The sequence below is a fragment of the Mesoplodon mirus genome (assembly GCF_964341445.2).
Source record: "Mesoplodon mirus genome assembly, chromosome: 14".
Taxonomy (NCBI): domain Eukaryota; kingdom Metazoa; phylum Chordata; class Mammalia; order Artiodactyla; family Ziphiidae; genus Mesoplodon; species Mesoplodon mirus.
In genome coordinates this window covers 43859712-43875348 of record NC_138990.1, presented here as the reverse complement: position 1 = coordinate 43875348, position 15637 = coordinate 43859712, and the positions used below count along the sequence as shown (strand labels likewise).

The window sequence follows — 15637 nt, the reverse complement described above, 5'->3', positions numbered from 1 at the left end:
GTTACTTTTAGAAGTAGAAGGAATTGTTCTAAAAGCAGCAATTTACAAGGACTTTCTGTTAAAGAAAAATTATTCCTGCCCTTGGAAAAACTCAGTTTATCTTCCCCTCCCCTTAACTGTGTGTACAACCTAACTAATGCTGTGTACAACAGTCTCACTCTAAACTGCTTCTTCTTTCTGATTACTAAAATGCTACCCATTTTCTAGTAAGCAGGTCAAATTCTACTTCTTCCAAGGACGTCTTCCTAAAAGGATCACCATATCCTTTATCTCCTCCAAAACCTTAACCTTTGGGGGTTAGGGAGTGGGAAGAGAGAAGCTGGTAATCCTTAGATTAGACTTGGTTACACAAATTCAAAAGCCTTTAAAGGTCACATCGCCAGGCTTGTGTTACTAAAGGAGATGTGGTGCTTGAGGCCAGTGGAAGAGCACAAACCCAGCCTATATGTATAAAATGCACACATGTGCACACACACACAATTCAGGCTTGCTGTCACTTTATCTGCCTGAATGGATTTTTTTCCAGTGCCTTAGCAAGAAGCCCTTCTACAGTAAACCTGAAAGATGATTATCTGGCCAAGAGGTTCTCAACCAGGGGTGACTTCTGCACCATAAGGAAGAGTTGGCAATATATGACGACATTTAGTTACCGCAGCTTGGGGAGGGGTGGTTACTAGTATCTGGTGGGTAGAGGCCAGGGATGTTGCTAAACATCCTTCAATGTACCAGTCCCCAAATGCTCATTGTGATGAGGTTGAGAACCCTGATTCAGCCACCACATAAATTCTTGCCAAAACAAAGAGTTCTTTAAGGAAGCTTATTCTTTTATCAGGCAGTTTTCATTGCCAGAAAGTTTTGCTTTTTGGGACTTTCTGGAATTTTAAAAAAATACTCTTTCTGATCCACAGTTGGTTTAATCTGCAGATGCGGAACCTGCAGATACAGAGGGCTGACTGTACACTATGTTTTGAATACCCCAAGCTGATTGTAAGTTCTGAAAATTGCCTATATCTTTTATTCTTTGTATTTGTCTCAGTAACTAGTATAGTCCCCCTAAATATATTTTGTGAAAAATTCAATACAGGGGAACTATTAAGTATTTCTTATTGTGCCATCTAATAATGAATGACAAGTTATAACAAGAAGTAGTTTATCTTGAATAATACTCAGAACGTATTATTGTTTCCTTTGTTTCTGTTTTCTTCTTTCTCTTCCCTTAATTCCTCTTTGTGTCCTTTATTCCACTCCAGTGTTTAAAAATTACTCCTTAGTCTACCATTAAAAATATTTTTGGGCTTCCCTGGTGGCGCAGTGGTTGAGAGTCCGCCTGCCGATGTAGGGGACACGGGTTCGTGCCTGGGTCCGGGAAGATCCCACATGCCGCGGAGCGGCTGGGCTCGTGAGCCATGGCTGCTGAGCCTGTGCGTCCAGAGCCTGTGCTCCGCAACGGGAGAGGCCACAACAGTGAGAGGCCAACGTAACGCAAAAAAAAAATATATATATATATATATTTTTTCATCCTATGTCATCTCTCTCTTTCTCCCTTAACTCATCTTCCTCCTTTTAAGTGGAATGGAAGCACATTTTATATTATTTGTTATATTTACTGAATACAATTTTATAATAATAGCTAGTATTTACTAAGTGGGACTACATGCCAGGCACTGTGCTAAGAGCTTTACATCTATGCTCTACATCTATTATCTCATTTAATCTACACAACACCTATGAGGTAAAGGAATTATTTATTAGATTCTTTTTACAGATGAGGAATCAGAGGCTTTAAAAGGCTCAATAATATGACTATCAACCCACTTCAGATAAGGTTAAAACTAGGAGTTGAAACTAGAGCTAACTCTTGCAGCCATCTTATCACGCTGCCTGTCTAATATAATTTAGCTCTTTCTTCCTCTTCCTTTGTCTATTAGTAAGGCTCCAGGGAATTTCTTTAAATGCTTTTTTAAAAATTCAAAGCAATATAGACATATGGTTAAAAAAATACAAAAGATTAATAACAAGAAGCAACAATCTACAGTCCCCGTCCTGCTTCCCAGAAACAATACTTTTAACAGTTTGGGTTTTTGGTTCTTGATGATTATCCCTATAACTGCTGCTTATACAATCTTAAATATTTATGTCATTATACCTACTCATTATTTGTCATGAGAGAAAATACTTAACTCACCCACAACTCTCAGGACCCCCAAACTATCCCTTCCTCTGTTCTCCTAGTATTATGACATCATTAGGCTTTAATCACTCTAACTACAAACAACATAAACGTCATTTTGGGTTCAATTATAAACAATCTCTCTCTCTTTTTTAAACTTTTTATTTTATATTGGAGTATAGCCGATTAACAGTGTTGTGAAAGTTTCAGGTGCACAGCAAAGCGATTCAGCCATACATATACATGTATCCATTCTTCCCCAAACGCCCCTCCCCTCCAGGTTGCCACATAACATTGAGCAGAGTTCCTGTGCTATACAGTAGGTCCTTGTTGGTTATCCTTTTTAAATATAGCAGTGTGTACATGTCAATCCCAAACTCCCTAACTATCCTTTCCCGCCACCCTTCCCACTGGTAACCGTAAGTTCATTCTCTAAGTCTGTGAGTCTGATAAACAGTATCTCTTGATGCTCTACTTTAGAAATTAATCAATGTTTCCATTTTATTAACTTAATAACCATATTATGTTCATCCTAAATATTTCTTATCTCAAAAAACAAAAGTAAATTCCTTTTAAACTGTTGGTGTCAAAGTACCTTGTTATGAGCTAGAAGTCTTTAATTGAATGAATGTCGCTTATTCTGATCCTAACAGACCAAGGATGACTTTGAGTCATAAAGGTTCTGGGAGTGGACTTGACACTTTTATTGTAGCAATTGGGCTGTCTTATTACACAGAGAGTGAGCGCATACCTTTAGAAAGGATCACCAGCTGAACAAGAGTACTCACCTGCTGTTGTCCTTGTAATCGCTGTTGAAGCTGAAGTCTAAGTTGGTTGGGTGCAGCTGGAGGTCTGTTTAGAGTCTGCCTGGTCTGCATGCCCATGCCAGGTGAAAAAGCACCTCGAGGAGGTGTTACTTGAACAGGCATAGTCCCCAGTGAAGGTTTTTGCCTGACCACACCTTGGAAAGGGCTGGAGAGATTGGCAGTAGGCGAAGGAGAAGAATAAGGCTGGGAATAAAGGTTGGGTCTCTCTTCCATCATCAGTGGTGGTGTCGCTTGTTGTGGTGCAAGTCTCTCTGATAATACATCTAATCCACCTCCCTGTTGGAAAATAAGCCAGAACATCTTACAAATAAATTTCTGGCAATAAATGATGTGCTTCTCTATATGATTTTGGATCTGAGGGCATGTTATCTCTAGAAAGTTTCATAATATATTCATGCTGAATTCATGAAGCTCTCCAGAAGTTTGCTACTTAAAGGAATCACTTATAAAAGTTACTTCTGAAATGGAGTTATAGATTAACTGAGATGTTTAAAATCTCAGTAAAGAGATGAAAATATAGTTAAAATAAGGGCCTTACATCAATGAAATAAAGCTAAACGGTTTGAAAAGAACCTCACTGCAAAGTCTAAGAATCAACAAATGTTACATTTAATGGGTTACCATGAGAAGTAGAATCCTAAAGGAGGGATTAATTTTTCTATCTCAAATACAGAATTCATGCTTTTATCTCATTTGAAAAAAAATTCACAGCTGACCTAACAGAATGCAATAGTTAAACTTTTTGACTATTACTCATTGTAAGAAATGTAATTTAAATTGTGACCTATTGTGTGTGTGTAACTGAAAACAGAGTTTCATGAAACATAACTTCCCCTTTTTCTGCATTCTGATACTCTGTATTCTACATTGTTCTACTCCATTAAAAAAATACTGATGGCGGCCTCTAGAGTGAATCATAGGAACCCTGAGGATGACCTGACCCTTTTATTCACTATTTCACATCACACTGCACACCCATCAGAGGGAGCCATGTGATAATTGTGGCCACCAGCTGACCCCACAGCCACCTTCTGCCCCCCTTGGACCCACCCAAGAATTTCTGAGCGTTCTTTATGAGAGAAGGAGGAGCTTTAAGATGCCGGAGGAGTAAGACGCAGAGATCACCTTCCTCCCCACAAATACAGCCGAAATATATCTACACGTGGGACAACTCCTACAGAACACCTACTGAACGCAGAAGACCTCAGACCTCCCAAAAGGCAAGAAACTCCCCACGTACATGGGTAGGGCAAAAGAAAAAAGAAAAAACACAGACAAAGAATAGGGACGGGACCTGCACCAGTGGGAGGGAGCTGTGAAGGAAGAAAGGTTTCCACACACTAGGAAGCCCCTTCGCGGGCGGAGACTGCAGGTGGTGGAGTGGGGGAAGCTTCGGAGCCACGGAGGAGAGCGCAGCAATAGGGCTGTGGAGGGCAAAGCGGAGAGACCCCGCACAGAGGATCGGTGCCGACCAGCACGCACCAGCCCGAGAGGCTTGTCTGCTCACCCGCCGGGGCGGGCGGGGGCTGGGAGCTGAGGCTCGGGCTTCGGTCGGATCGCAGGGAGAGGACTGGAGTTGGCTGCGTGAACACAGCCTTAAGGGACTAATGTGCCACAGCTAGCCAGGAGGGAGTCCGGGAGAAAGTCTGGAGCTGCAGAAGAGACAAGAGACTTTTTCTTGCCTCTTTGTTTCCTGGTGCTCGAGGAGAGGGGATTAAGAGCGCTGCTTAAAGGAGCTCTAGAGACAGGCGCGAGCCGCGGCCAACAGCGCGGACCTCAGAGACGGGCATGAGACGCTAAGGCTGCTGCTGCCGCCACCAAGAAGCCTGTGTGCGAGCACAGGTCACTATCCACACCTCCCTTCCAGGGAGCCTGTGCAGCCCGCCACTGCCAGGGTCCCGTGATCCAGGGACAACTTCCCCGGGAGAACACGCAGCACGTCTCAGGCTGGTGCGACGTCATGCTGGCCTCTGCCGCCGCAAGCTCGCCCCGCATCCGTACCCCTCCCTTCCCCCTGGCCTGAGTGAGCCAGAGCCCCCGAAGCAGCTGCTCCTTTAACCCCATCCTGTCTGAGTGAAGAACAGACGCCCTCGGGCGACCTACACGCAGAGGCGGGGCCAAATCCAAAGCTGAGACCCAGGAGCTGTGAGAACAAAGAAGAGAAAGGGAAATCTCTCCCAGCAGCCTCAGAAGCAGCGGATTAAAGCTCCACAATCAACTTCATGTACCCTGCATCTGTGGAATACCTGAATAGACAACGAATAACCCCAAACTGAGGAGGTGGACTTTGGGAGCAACAATATATATATTTTTTCTCCTTTTTCTCTTTTTGGGAGTGTGTATGTGTATGCTTCTGTGTGTGATTTTGTCTGTATAGCTTTGCTTTTACCATTTGTCCTAGGGTTCTGTCCTTTTTTTTTTTTAATTACTTAAAAAAATTTTTTTCTTAATAATTATTTTTTATTTTAATAACTTTATTTTATTTTATTTTATCTTCTTCTTTCTTTCTTGTTTTCTTTCTTTGTTTTTCTCCCTTTTATTCCGAGCCGTGTGGAGGACAGGCTCTTGGTGCTCCAGCCAGGCGTCAGGGCTGTGCCACTGAGGTGGGAGAGCCAAGTTCAGGACACTGGTCCACAAGAGACCTCCCAGCTCCACATAATATCAAACAGTGAAAATCTCCCGGAGATCTCCATCTCAACGCCAAGACTCAGCTCCACTCAACGACCAGCAAGCTACAGTGCAGGACACCGTATGCCAAACAAATAGCAAGACAGGAACACAACCCCATCCATTAGCATAGAGGCTGCTTAAAATCATAGTAAGGCCACAGACACCCCATAACACACCACTAGACGTGGACCTGCCCACCAGAAAGACAAGATCCAGCCTCATCCACCAGAACACAGGCACTAGTCCCCTCCACCAGGAAGCCTACACAACCCACTGAACCAAACTTAGCCACTGGGGACAGACACCAAAAACAACGGAAACTACAAACCTGCAGACTGCGAAAAGGAGACCCCGAACACAGTAAGTTAAGCAAAATGAGAAGACAGAGAAACACACAGCAGATGAAGGCGCAAGGCAAAAACCCACCAGACTGGGCTTCCCTGGTGGCGCAGTGGTTGAGAGCCCACCTGCCGATGCAGGGAACAGGGGTTCATGCCCTGGTCCGGGAAGATCCCACATGCTGCGGAGCGGCTGGGCCCGTGAGCCATGGCCGCTGAGCCTGCATGTCTGGAGCCTGTGCTCCACAACAGGAGAGGCCACAGCAGCAAGAGGCCCCCTTACCGCAAAAAAAAAAACAAAAAAAACAAAAACCGACCCACCAGACCTAACGAATGAAGAGGAAATAGGCAGTCTACCTGAAAAAGAATTCAGAATAGAATAACAATAGTAAAGATGATCCAAAATCTTGGAAATAGATGGAGAAAATACAAGAAACGTTTAACAAGGACCTAGAAGAACTAAAGAGCAAACAAACAGAGAGGAACAACACAATAAATGAAATTAAAAATTCTCTAGAAGGGATCAATAGCAGAATAACTGAGGCAGAAGAACGGATAAGTGACGTGGAAGATAAAATAGTGGAAATAACTACTGCAGAGCAGAATAAAGAAAAAAGATTGAAAAGAATTGAGGACAGTCTCAGAGACCTCTGGGACAACATTAAACGCACCAACATTCGAATTATAGGGGTCCCAGAAGAAGAAGAGAAAAACAAAGGGACTGAGAAAATATTTGAAGAGATTATAGTTGAAAACTTCCCTAATATGAGAAAGGAAATAGTTAATCAAGTCCAGGAAGCACAGAGAGTCCGATACAGGATAAATCCAAGGAGAAACATGCCAAGACACATATTAATCAAACTATCAAAAATTAAATACAAAGAACAAATATTAAAAGCAGCAAGGGAAAAACAACAAGTAACACATAAGGGAATCCCCAAAAGGTTAACAGCTGATCTTTCAGCAGAAACTCTGCAAGCCAGAAGGGAGTGGCAGGACATATTTAAAGTGATGAAAGAGAAAAACCTACAACCAAGATTACTCTACCCAGCAAGGATCTCATTCAGATTTGATGGAGAAATTAAAAGCTTTACAGACAAGCAAAAGCTAAGAGAATTCAGCACCACCAAACCAGCTTTACAACAAATGCTAAAGGAACTTCTCTAGGCAGGAAACACAAGAGAAGGAAAAGACCTACAATAATAAACCCAAAACAATTAAGAAAATGGTAATAGGAACATATATATCAATAATTACCTTAAATATAAATGGATTAAATGCTCCAACCAAAAGACATAGACTGGTTGAATGGATACAAAAACAAGACCCGTATATATGCTGTCTACAAGAGACCCACTTCAGACCTAGGGACACATACAGACTGAAAGTGAGGGGATGGAAAAACTTATTCCATGCAAATGGAAATCAAAAGAAAGCTGAAGTAGCAATTTTCATATCAGACAAAATAGACTTTAAAACAAAGACTATTACAAGAGACAAAGAAGGACACTACATAATGATCAAGGGATCAATCCAAGAAGATATAATAATTATAAACATTTATGCACCCAACATAGGAGTACCTCAATACATAAGGCAAATACTGACAGCCATAAAAGGGGAAATCAACAGTAACACAATCGTAGTAGGGGACTTTAACACCCCACTTTCACCAATGGACAGATCATCCAAAATGGAAATAAATAAGGAAATACAAGCTTTAAATGATACACTAAACAAGACGGACTTAATTAATATTTATAGGACATTCCATCCAAAAACAACAGAATACACACTCTTCTCAAGTGCTCATAGAACATTCTCCAGGATAGATCATATCTTGGGTCACAAATCAAGCCTTGGTAAATTTAAGAAAATTGAGATCGTATCAAGTATCTTTTCCGACCACAACGCTATGAGACTAGATATCAATTACAGGAAAAAACCTGTAAGAAATACAAACACATGGAGGCTAAACAACACACTACTTAATAACCAAGAGATCACTGAAGAAATCAAAGAGGAAATCAAAAAATACCTAGAAACAAATGACAATGAAAACACAAGGACCCAAAACCTATGGGATGCAGCAAAAGCAGTTCTAAGAGGGAAGTTTATAGCTATACAAGGCTACCTTAAGAAAAAAGAAACATCTCAAATAAACAACCTAACCATACACCTCAAGCAATTAGAGAAAGAAGAACAAAAACATCCCAAAGTTAGCAGAAGGAAAGAAATCATAAAGATCAGATCAGAAATAAATGAAAAAGAAATGAAGGAAACGATGGCAAAGATCAATAAAACTAAAAGCTGGTTCTTTGAGAAGATAAACAAAATTGATAAATCATTAGCCAGACTTATCAAGAAAAAAAGGGAGAAGACTCAAATCAATAGAATTAGAAATGAAAAAGGAGAAGTAACAACTGACACTGCAGAAATACAAAGGATCATGAGAGATTACTACAAGCAGCTATATGCCAATAACATGGACAACCTGGAAGAAATGGACAAGTTCTTAGAAATGCACAACCTTCCGAGATTGAACCAGGAAGAAATAGAAAATATGAACAGACCAATTACAAGCACTGAAATTGAAACTGTGATTAAAAATCTTCCAACAAACAAAAGGCCAGGACCAGATGGCTGCACAGGCGAATTCTATCAGGCATTTAGAGAAGAGCTAACACCTATCCTTCTCAAACTCTTCCAAAATACAGTAGAGGGAGGAACACTCCCAAACTCATTCTACGAGGCCACCATCACTCTTGATACTAAAACCTGACAAATATGTCACAAAGAAAGAAAACTACAGGCCAATATCACTGATGAACATAGATGCAAAAATCCTCAACAAAATACTAGCAAACAGAATCCAACAGCACATTAAAAGGATCATACATTATGATCAAATGGGGTTTATCCCAGGAATGCAAGGATTCTTCACTATATGCAAATCAATCAACATGATACACCATATTAACAAAATGAAGGAGAAAAACCATATGATCATCTCAATAGATGCAGAGAAAGCTTTCGGCAAAATTCAACACCCATTTATGATAAAAACCCTGCAGAAAGTAGGCATAGAGGGAACTTTCCTCAACCTAATAAAGGCCATATATGACAAACCCACAGCCAACGTCGTCCTCAATGGTGAAAAACTGAAACCATTTCCACTAAGATCAGGAACAAGACAAGGTTGCCCACTCTCACCACTATTATTCAACATAGCTCGGAAGTTTTAGCCACAGCAATCAGGGAAGAAAAAGAAATAAAAGGAATCCAAATTGGAAAAGAAGAAGTAAAGCTGTCACTGTTTGCAGATGACATGATACTATACATAGAGAATCCTAAAGATGCTACCAGAAAACTACTAGAGCTAATCAATGAATTTGGTAAAGTAGCAGGATACAAAATTAATGCACAGAAATCTCTTGCATTCCTATACACTAATGATGAAAAATCTGAAAGTGAAATTAAGAAAACACTCCCATTTACCACTGCAACAAAAAGAATAAAATATCTAGGAATAAACCTACCTAAGGAGACAAGAGACCTGTATGCAGAAAATTATAAGACACTGATGAAAGAAATTAAAGATGATACAAATAGATGGAGAGATATACCATGTTCTTGGATTGGAAGAATCAACATTGTGAAAATGACTCTACTACCCAAAGCAATCTACAGATTCAATGCAATCCCTATCAAACTACCACTGGCATTTTTCACAGAACTAGAGCAAAAAATTTCACAATTTGTATGGAAACACAAAAGACCCTGAACAACCAAAGCAATCCGGAGAAAGAAAAATGGAGCTGAAGGAATTAGGCTCCCTGACTTCAGACTATACTACAAAGCTACAGTAATCAAGATAGTATGGTACTGGCACAAAAACAGAAATATATATCAATGGAACAGGATAGAAAGCCCAGAGATAAACCTATGCACATATGGTCACCTTATCTTTGATAAAGGAGGCCAGAATATATAATGGAGAAAAGACAGCCTCTTCAATAAGTGGTGCTGGGAAAACTGGACAGCTAAATGTAAAAGAATGAAATTAGAACACTCCCTAACACCATACACAAAAATAAACTCAAAATGGATTAAAGACCTAAATGTAAGGCCAGACACCATCAAACTCTTAGAGGAAAACATAGGCAGAACACTCTATGACATAAATTGCAGCAAGATCCTTTTGACCCACCTCCTAGAGAAATGGAAGTAAAAACAAAAATAAACAAATGGGACCTAATGAAACTTAAAAGCTCTTGCACAGCAAAGGAAACCATAAACAAGACGAAAAGACAACCCTCAGAATGGGAGAAAATATTTGCAAATGAAGCAACTGACAAAGGATTAATCTCCAAAACATACAAGCAACTCATGCAGCTCAATATCAAAAAAACAAACAACCCAATTGAAAAATGGGCAGAAGACCTAAATAGACATTTCTCCAAAGAAGATATACAGATTGCCAACAAACACATGAAAGAATGCTCAACATCATTAATCATTAGAGAAATGCAAATCAAAACTACAATGAGATTATCTCACACCGGTCAGAATGGCCATCATCAAAAAAATCTACAAACAATAAATGCTGGAGAGAGTGTGGAGAAAAAAGGGAACTCTCTTGCGCTGTTGGTGGGAATGTAAATTGATACAGCCACTATGGAGAACAGTATGGAGGTGCCTTAAAAAACTAAAAATAGAACTACCATACGACCCAGCAATCCCATTACTGGGCATATACCCTGAGAAAACCATAATTCAAAAAGAGTCATGTATCACAATGTTCATTGCAGCTCTATTTACAACAGCCAGGACATGGAAGCAACCTAAGTGTCCATCAACAGATGAATGGATAAAGAAGATGTGGCACATATATACAATGGAATATTACTCAGCCATAAAAAGGAACGAAACTGAGTTATTTGTAGTGAGGTGGATGGACCTAGAGACTGTCATACAGAGTGAAGTAAGTCAGAAAGAGAAAAACAAATACCATATGCTAACACATATATATGGAATCTAAAAAAAAAAAATAAAATGGTCAGAAGAACCTACAGGCAAGACGGGAATAAAGATGCAGACCTACTAGAGAATGGACTTGAGGACATGCGGAGGGGGAAGGGTAATCTGGGACAAAGTGAGAGAGTGGCATGGACATAGATACACTACCAAATGTAAAATAGCTAGCTAGTGGGAAGCAGCCGCATAGAACAGGGAGATGAGCTCGGTGCTCTGTGACCACCTAGAGGGGTGGGATAGGGAGGGTGGGAGGGAGCAAGATGCAAGAGGGAAGAAATATGGGGACATTTGTATATGTATAACTGATTCACTTTGTTATAAAGTAGAAACTGACACACCATTGTAAAGCAATTATACTCTAATAAAGATGTTAAAAAAATATATACTGGTCATGATGCACTAAAGTGATCTTTTAACTACAAAGTCTGAAAAATGCTAACCCAGAAGTTGGAATGTCATGGAACATATAGGTTGAAGTGTAGCATGAATGAAAGACAAATTAAGTCCTAAAATAAGAAGTGATGATATAAAATATGGATTTTATTCTAGGGGGAGCTTCTAAGATTATGTTCTATAGTAAAAGGCTAAAACTCTCTAATTCTAATTATTTCTAATTCTAATTATTATGATATTTTTGTTTAAAAAGCCCATTATTTAACTATTATATATTTTGATAACTTTCACAAGGGTAAATTATAAAACAACTAAAACACAGTGAGAGTAATACGGAAAAGTCTTGTTAAAAATAATTTTCTAGCTTTCAGGGCTCCATCATTTAAATAATGCCAACTTTAGTAAATACCTGAACAAGTTTGTCAATTCCCAGAGCTCTGTCTAGTTCAGCTAGCTCAGTTTCATCTTTGCCACTGAGGAAGGATACCAGCTGTTCAAGAAGAGCCTTCTCATCATTTCTTCCTTCGACTGTTGTTGGTGGACAGAGAAGCTCATCTAACTGTGAACTAATGCACTGGCTGCAGAATCAAAAGATAAGAAAGTTTAAGACTGATATAGCAAGTAAGTATTCAACCTTAAGAATGCAAATACACACACACATATATATGCAAATGTAGTTCTAGGAAATTCTCTGTTGAAATGCTTGTTTAACCAATTCTTATGCAATGACATTTTCTATACTTAATGGGCAGAAATTTATGAATGTTTGGTATGTAGTTTGAATATATTTTTCATTATTTTGTCAATCATTGAATTTTGTTTCCATATTCTTCACGTTAGCTTACAGAAATAGCCTGAAAAATGAACCAGACATAGTTAAGAGAAAATAATTTTTAACAGAAGTAAAAAATAAAAATCAACCAAAAACTCAGAAAAAAACCATTTAGTCTATATCAAGATTTATACCATTTATTCTATGGGTGCCATTTATTATTGATAATTGAACCATAATCAAAACAGTACACATTATATTACTTAACTTTCAAAGATGATCAAATTATATTGATAACATGACATGATGATCATTTACAAAAGAAATCAAACTAGAAAAATGAAACATGCTCAGTGTTAAGCAATAAATTGTTGATTACATGTAGGAAATACATAGTCTAATCCAAACTGATACCAACTGATGCATAAAACTTAGAAATACATAGAAGATAATACTAGTACTAAAATTACTTGTATAATAATATAATTATAAGGATTCTTCTTTTGGGAAGGTAAATGGGACTATAGTTCACAGTTAAGGCTCCACACTCAATATTACCTACTCATCCTTTGGTTGCTATATATGAGATATAGTCTATGTGTTGGAATGGAGCTACCTGTGTGGATTAAGAAATTAAATTCCAATTAAGATGGGACACTGAGTAGATGTGGAAAGTACCTTCCCTTCTTATCCACTCTTGCTCCAAACAAAGAGAAAAGCTGGACAAAATAAAGAGCAACATAGTTGTTGTGCCGAGGCCAATTCATCCACAGGTCCCAGGAATTTTATGGTAATCAAAGAAAAGTAAGAGATGAAAAATAAAACAACAGCTGCATACTATATCAGCCTCCTGATAATTACAATGTACTCTAGCCTTGCAGTCATGCAGTAAATAAATCTGTTTGATTCAGTGTCCTCCTCCACCCTTTTCATTAAACCTTCACTTCTATTAATATCTCACAAAATACCAATACAGACTGGAATCCAGTTTGGGAAAAGTAGTTCTTTGCTGTAGAAGTTGGTATCTGATACTTCATAATATACAAAATGTATTACTCACTCCTCTGGCTTATTCTGATTTACAGCTGTCACTGTATTATTTGTCCATGGAACCTGATCACCACTTCCTGGTTGTCCAAACTGGTTATCAATTGGTTCCAATTCCAGCTCAGGTAATCCTGGTTAAAGAAGAAAAGGTAAGAAGTCAGGACATATTACAATGGAAGATAAGATGAAAATACTTTTAAGAAGTAATATATTGTACGGTAGAGTGAGATTTCCACTATAAAATACTACCTCAGAGATACAAAAGTCACTTATTCAGAAACTTAAATTATCTAGAATGTGACCACATAATAAGTAAATGAGAAAGTGAGAAAAGGTCTCTGAATCAAAGGAAGTCCGATGTTAAAAGTTTTTATATATTACCATAAGAGAATCACTTAGGACTTTGTCTGAAATTATTTATTTTAAAGACAATCATAACAATTTGGTTAACTGCTTATTTGGTCTACACCATATTAGAATATGCTATAAGTAGGGACAGTGTTACTGTCATAAAATGAGAGCCGCAAGTAAAAGATAAAATATGTTCTATAAAAGGCAGGAACAGAAACTAAAGGGCACTGCAGTCTGGGGACAGAACTCTACAGTTGTTAACTGAGAATACAGCTGTACAATAACAGTATAATTAATTGATGTCTATAATGATGAATGAAAAAAGGGGTTGAATTATGTCTTGTAATAGAAGAAAATAGTTTGTGCACTTTAGAACGTTTTTGTGTGGGCAATGTTTTTGAAAGGTTTATTTCTGTACTATTTATAGTAGGAAAGAACTGTAAAATAACCTAAATACCAGAAATTTGCTGATTGATTAATGAATTATGGTATAGATATTTACAACATGCTGATAAATGAAAAAGAAAAAAAGTATAATCCAAGACATTATGTTCAGGATGATTCTGTTTTTATAAGCTATTTCATATATATTAATAGAAAAAATGCTCGTAGGCTATATATCCTTGGTAGCTTTTAGGTTGTGAGATTAAGGATTACTTTATTTTCTTTTAGTGTTTCTCATGGTTGTTTGTAATCTCTAAAGAGAACAAAATTCATATGTTGAAGCCTTAACCTCTAGTACTTCAGAATATGACTGTATTTGGGGACAGGGCTTTGAGTGAAGTGACTAAGTTAAAATAGAGTCATTAGGGTGGGCTCTAATTTAATATGACTGGTGTTCTTAAAAGAAGAGGTGATTAGGACACAGACAACACAGAGGGACGGCCATGAGGACATAGTAAGAAGGAAGCCATCTGCAAGCTAGTGAGAGAGGCCTCAGAAGACACCAAACCTGCTAACCCCCTAACCTTGGACTTCAAGCCTTTACACTGTGAGAAAATAAATTTCTGGCAATAAAATACCACTGGTCTGTGGTATTTTATTATTATGGCAGCCCTAGCAAACTAAAAACAAAAACAAAAACTAAGAAAGCCTTGGTGGCTTAAGAAAAAACATAATTATGTAGAATTCCTCATTCTAATGAATGGAGAATAAGTAGATTTAAGGATGCTCCCCAAATTTATTTAATGCTGGATACTGATCATTATTAACTAAACAAAACATGTTAGGCTCACTTTTATGGGAAATATACTCAATATTTAGTAGGAATGAAATATAGGAGTCCAGATAAAAGCACATTCACTTCTACATGCAAAGAATTATAGCCTGCAATTAAACTTGTCTTCTTTATCATGACAAATGATGGAGAAATCAAATTCTAAAGGATTCTGGAAAAAAAAAAAAGCAAAAAACAAAGCAAACAAAACCCACCAAACAACAACAATAAACGGTGATAGGAAAGTAATCACTTAATTCCTCTCATTACTTCAGTCAGGAAGTTGGTCAAAGATTATCTAAAGCTGTCTCATTGCTCTGCGCCACACATTAATTTTTCAATCTTATTCCATTTTAGAAATCTAACCTGAACAAAATAATTATATTTTTTTTTTTTTTTTTTTTTTTTTTTTTTTTTGCGGTATGCGGGCCTCTCACTGTTGTGGCCTCCCCCGTTGCGGAGCACAGGCTCCGGATGCGCAGGCCCAGCGGCCATGGCTCACGGGCCCAGCCGCTCCGCGGCATATGGGATCCTCCCAGACCGGGGCACGAACCCGTATCCCCTGCATTGGCAGGCGGACTCTCAACCACTGCGCCACCAGGGAGGCCCAAAATAATTATATTTAAGAGTCAAAGAAAATTTACATGGCTGTCTACCATCAATACCTAGTATCACAGGATAGTTTATTTGACTCAGTAATAGGACACAGTATCTCATTTTAGTAGTCTTGATGGGAAAAAAGGTTAAGAAAACAAGTTGGATAAAATATTTTCAAAATAAAGTAAGATTTACGTGCTAAATTTGGTGAAAAGGGGG

At 38.5% G+C, this 15637-nt stretch overlaps 1 protein-coding gene across 12 annotated transcripts in view; it reads right to left on the bottom strand.

Annotated features, from left to right (window-relative positions):
* Positions 1-15637, bottom strand: part of NCOA1 (nuclear receptor coactivator 1) — a 265050-nt gene that overhangs the window by 39141 nt on the left and 210272 nt on the right. For all 12 annotated transcript variants that reach the window (XM_082642226.1, XM_082642227.1, XM_082642225.1 and 9 more), the window contains 3 exons: positions 13268-13385; positions 11845-12013; positions 2959-3273 (listed from right to left, as the gene is read on the bottom strand). In XM_082642226.1, coding sequence (XP_082498352.1) covers positions 2959-3273; positions 11845-12013; positions 13268-13385 — 602 coding nt within the window. The remainder of the gene's footprint in view (positions 1-2958; positions 3274-11844; positions 12014-13267; positions 13386-15637) is intronic.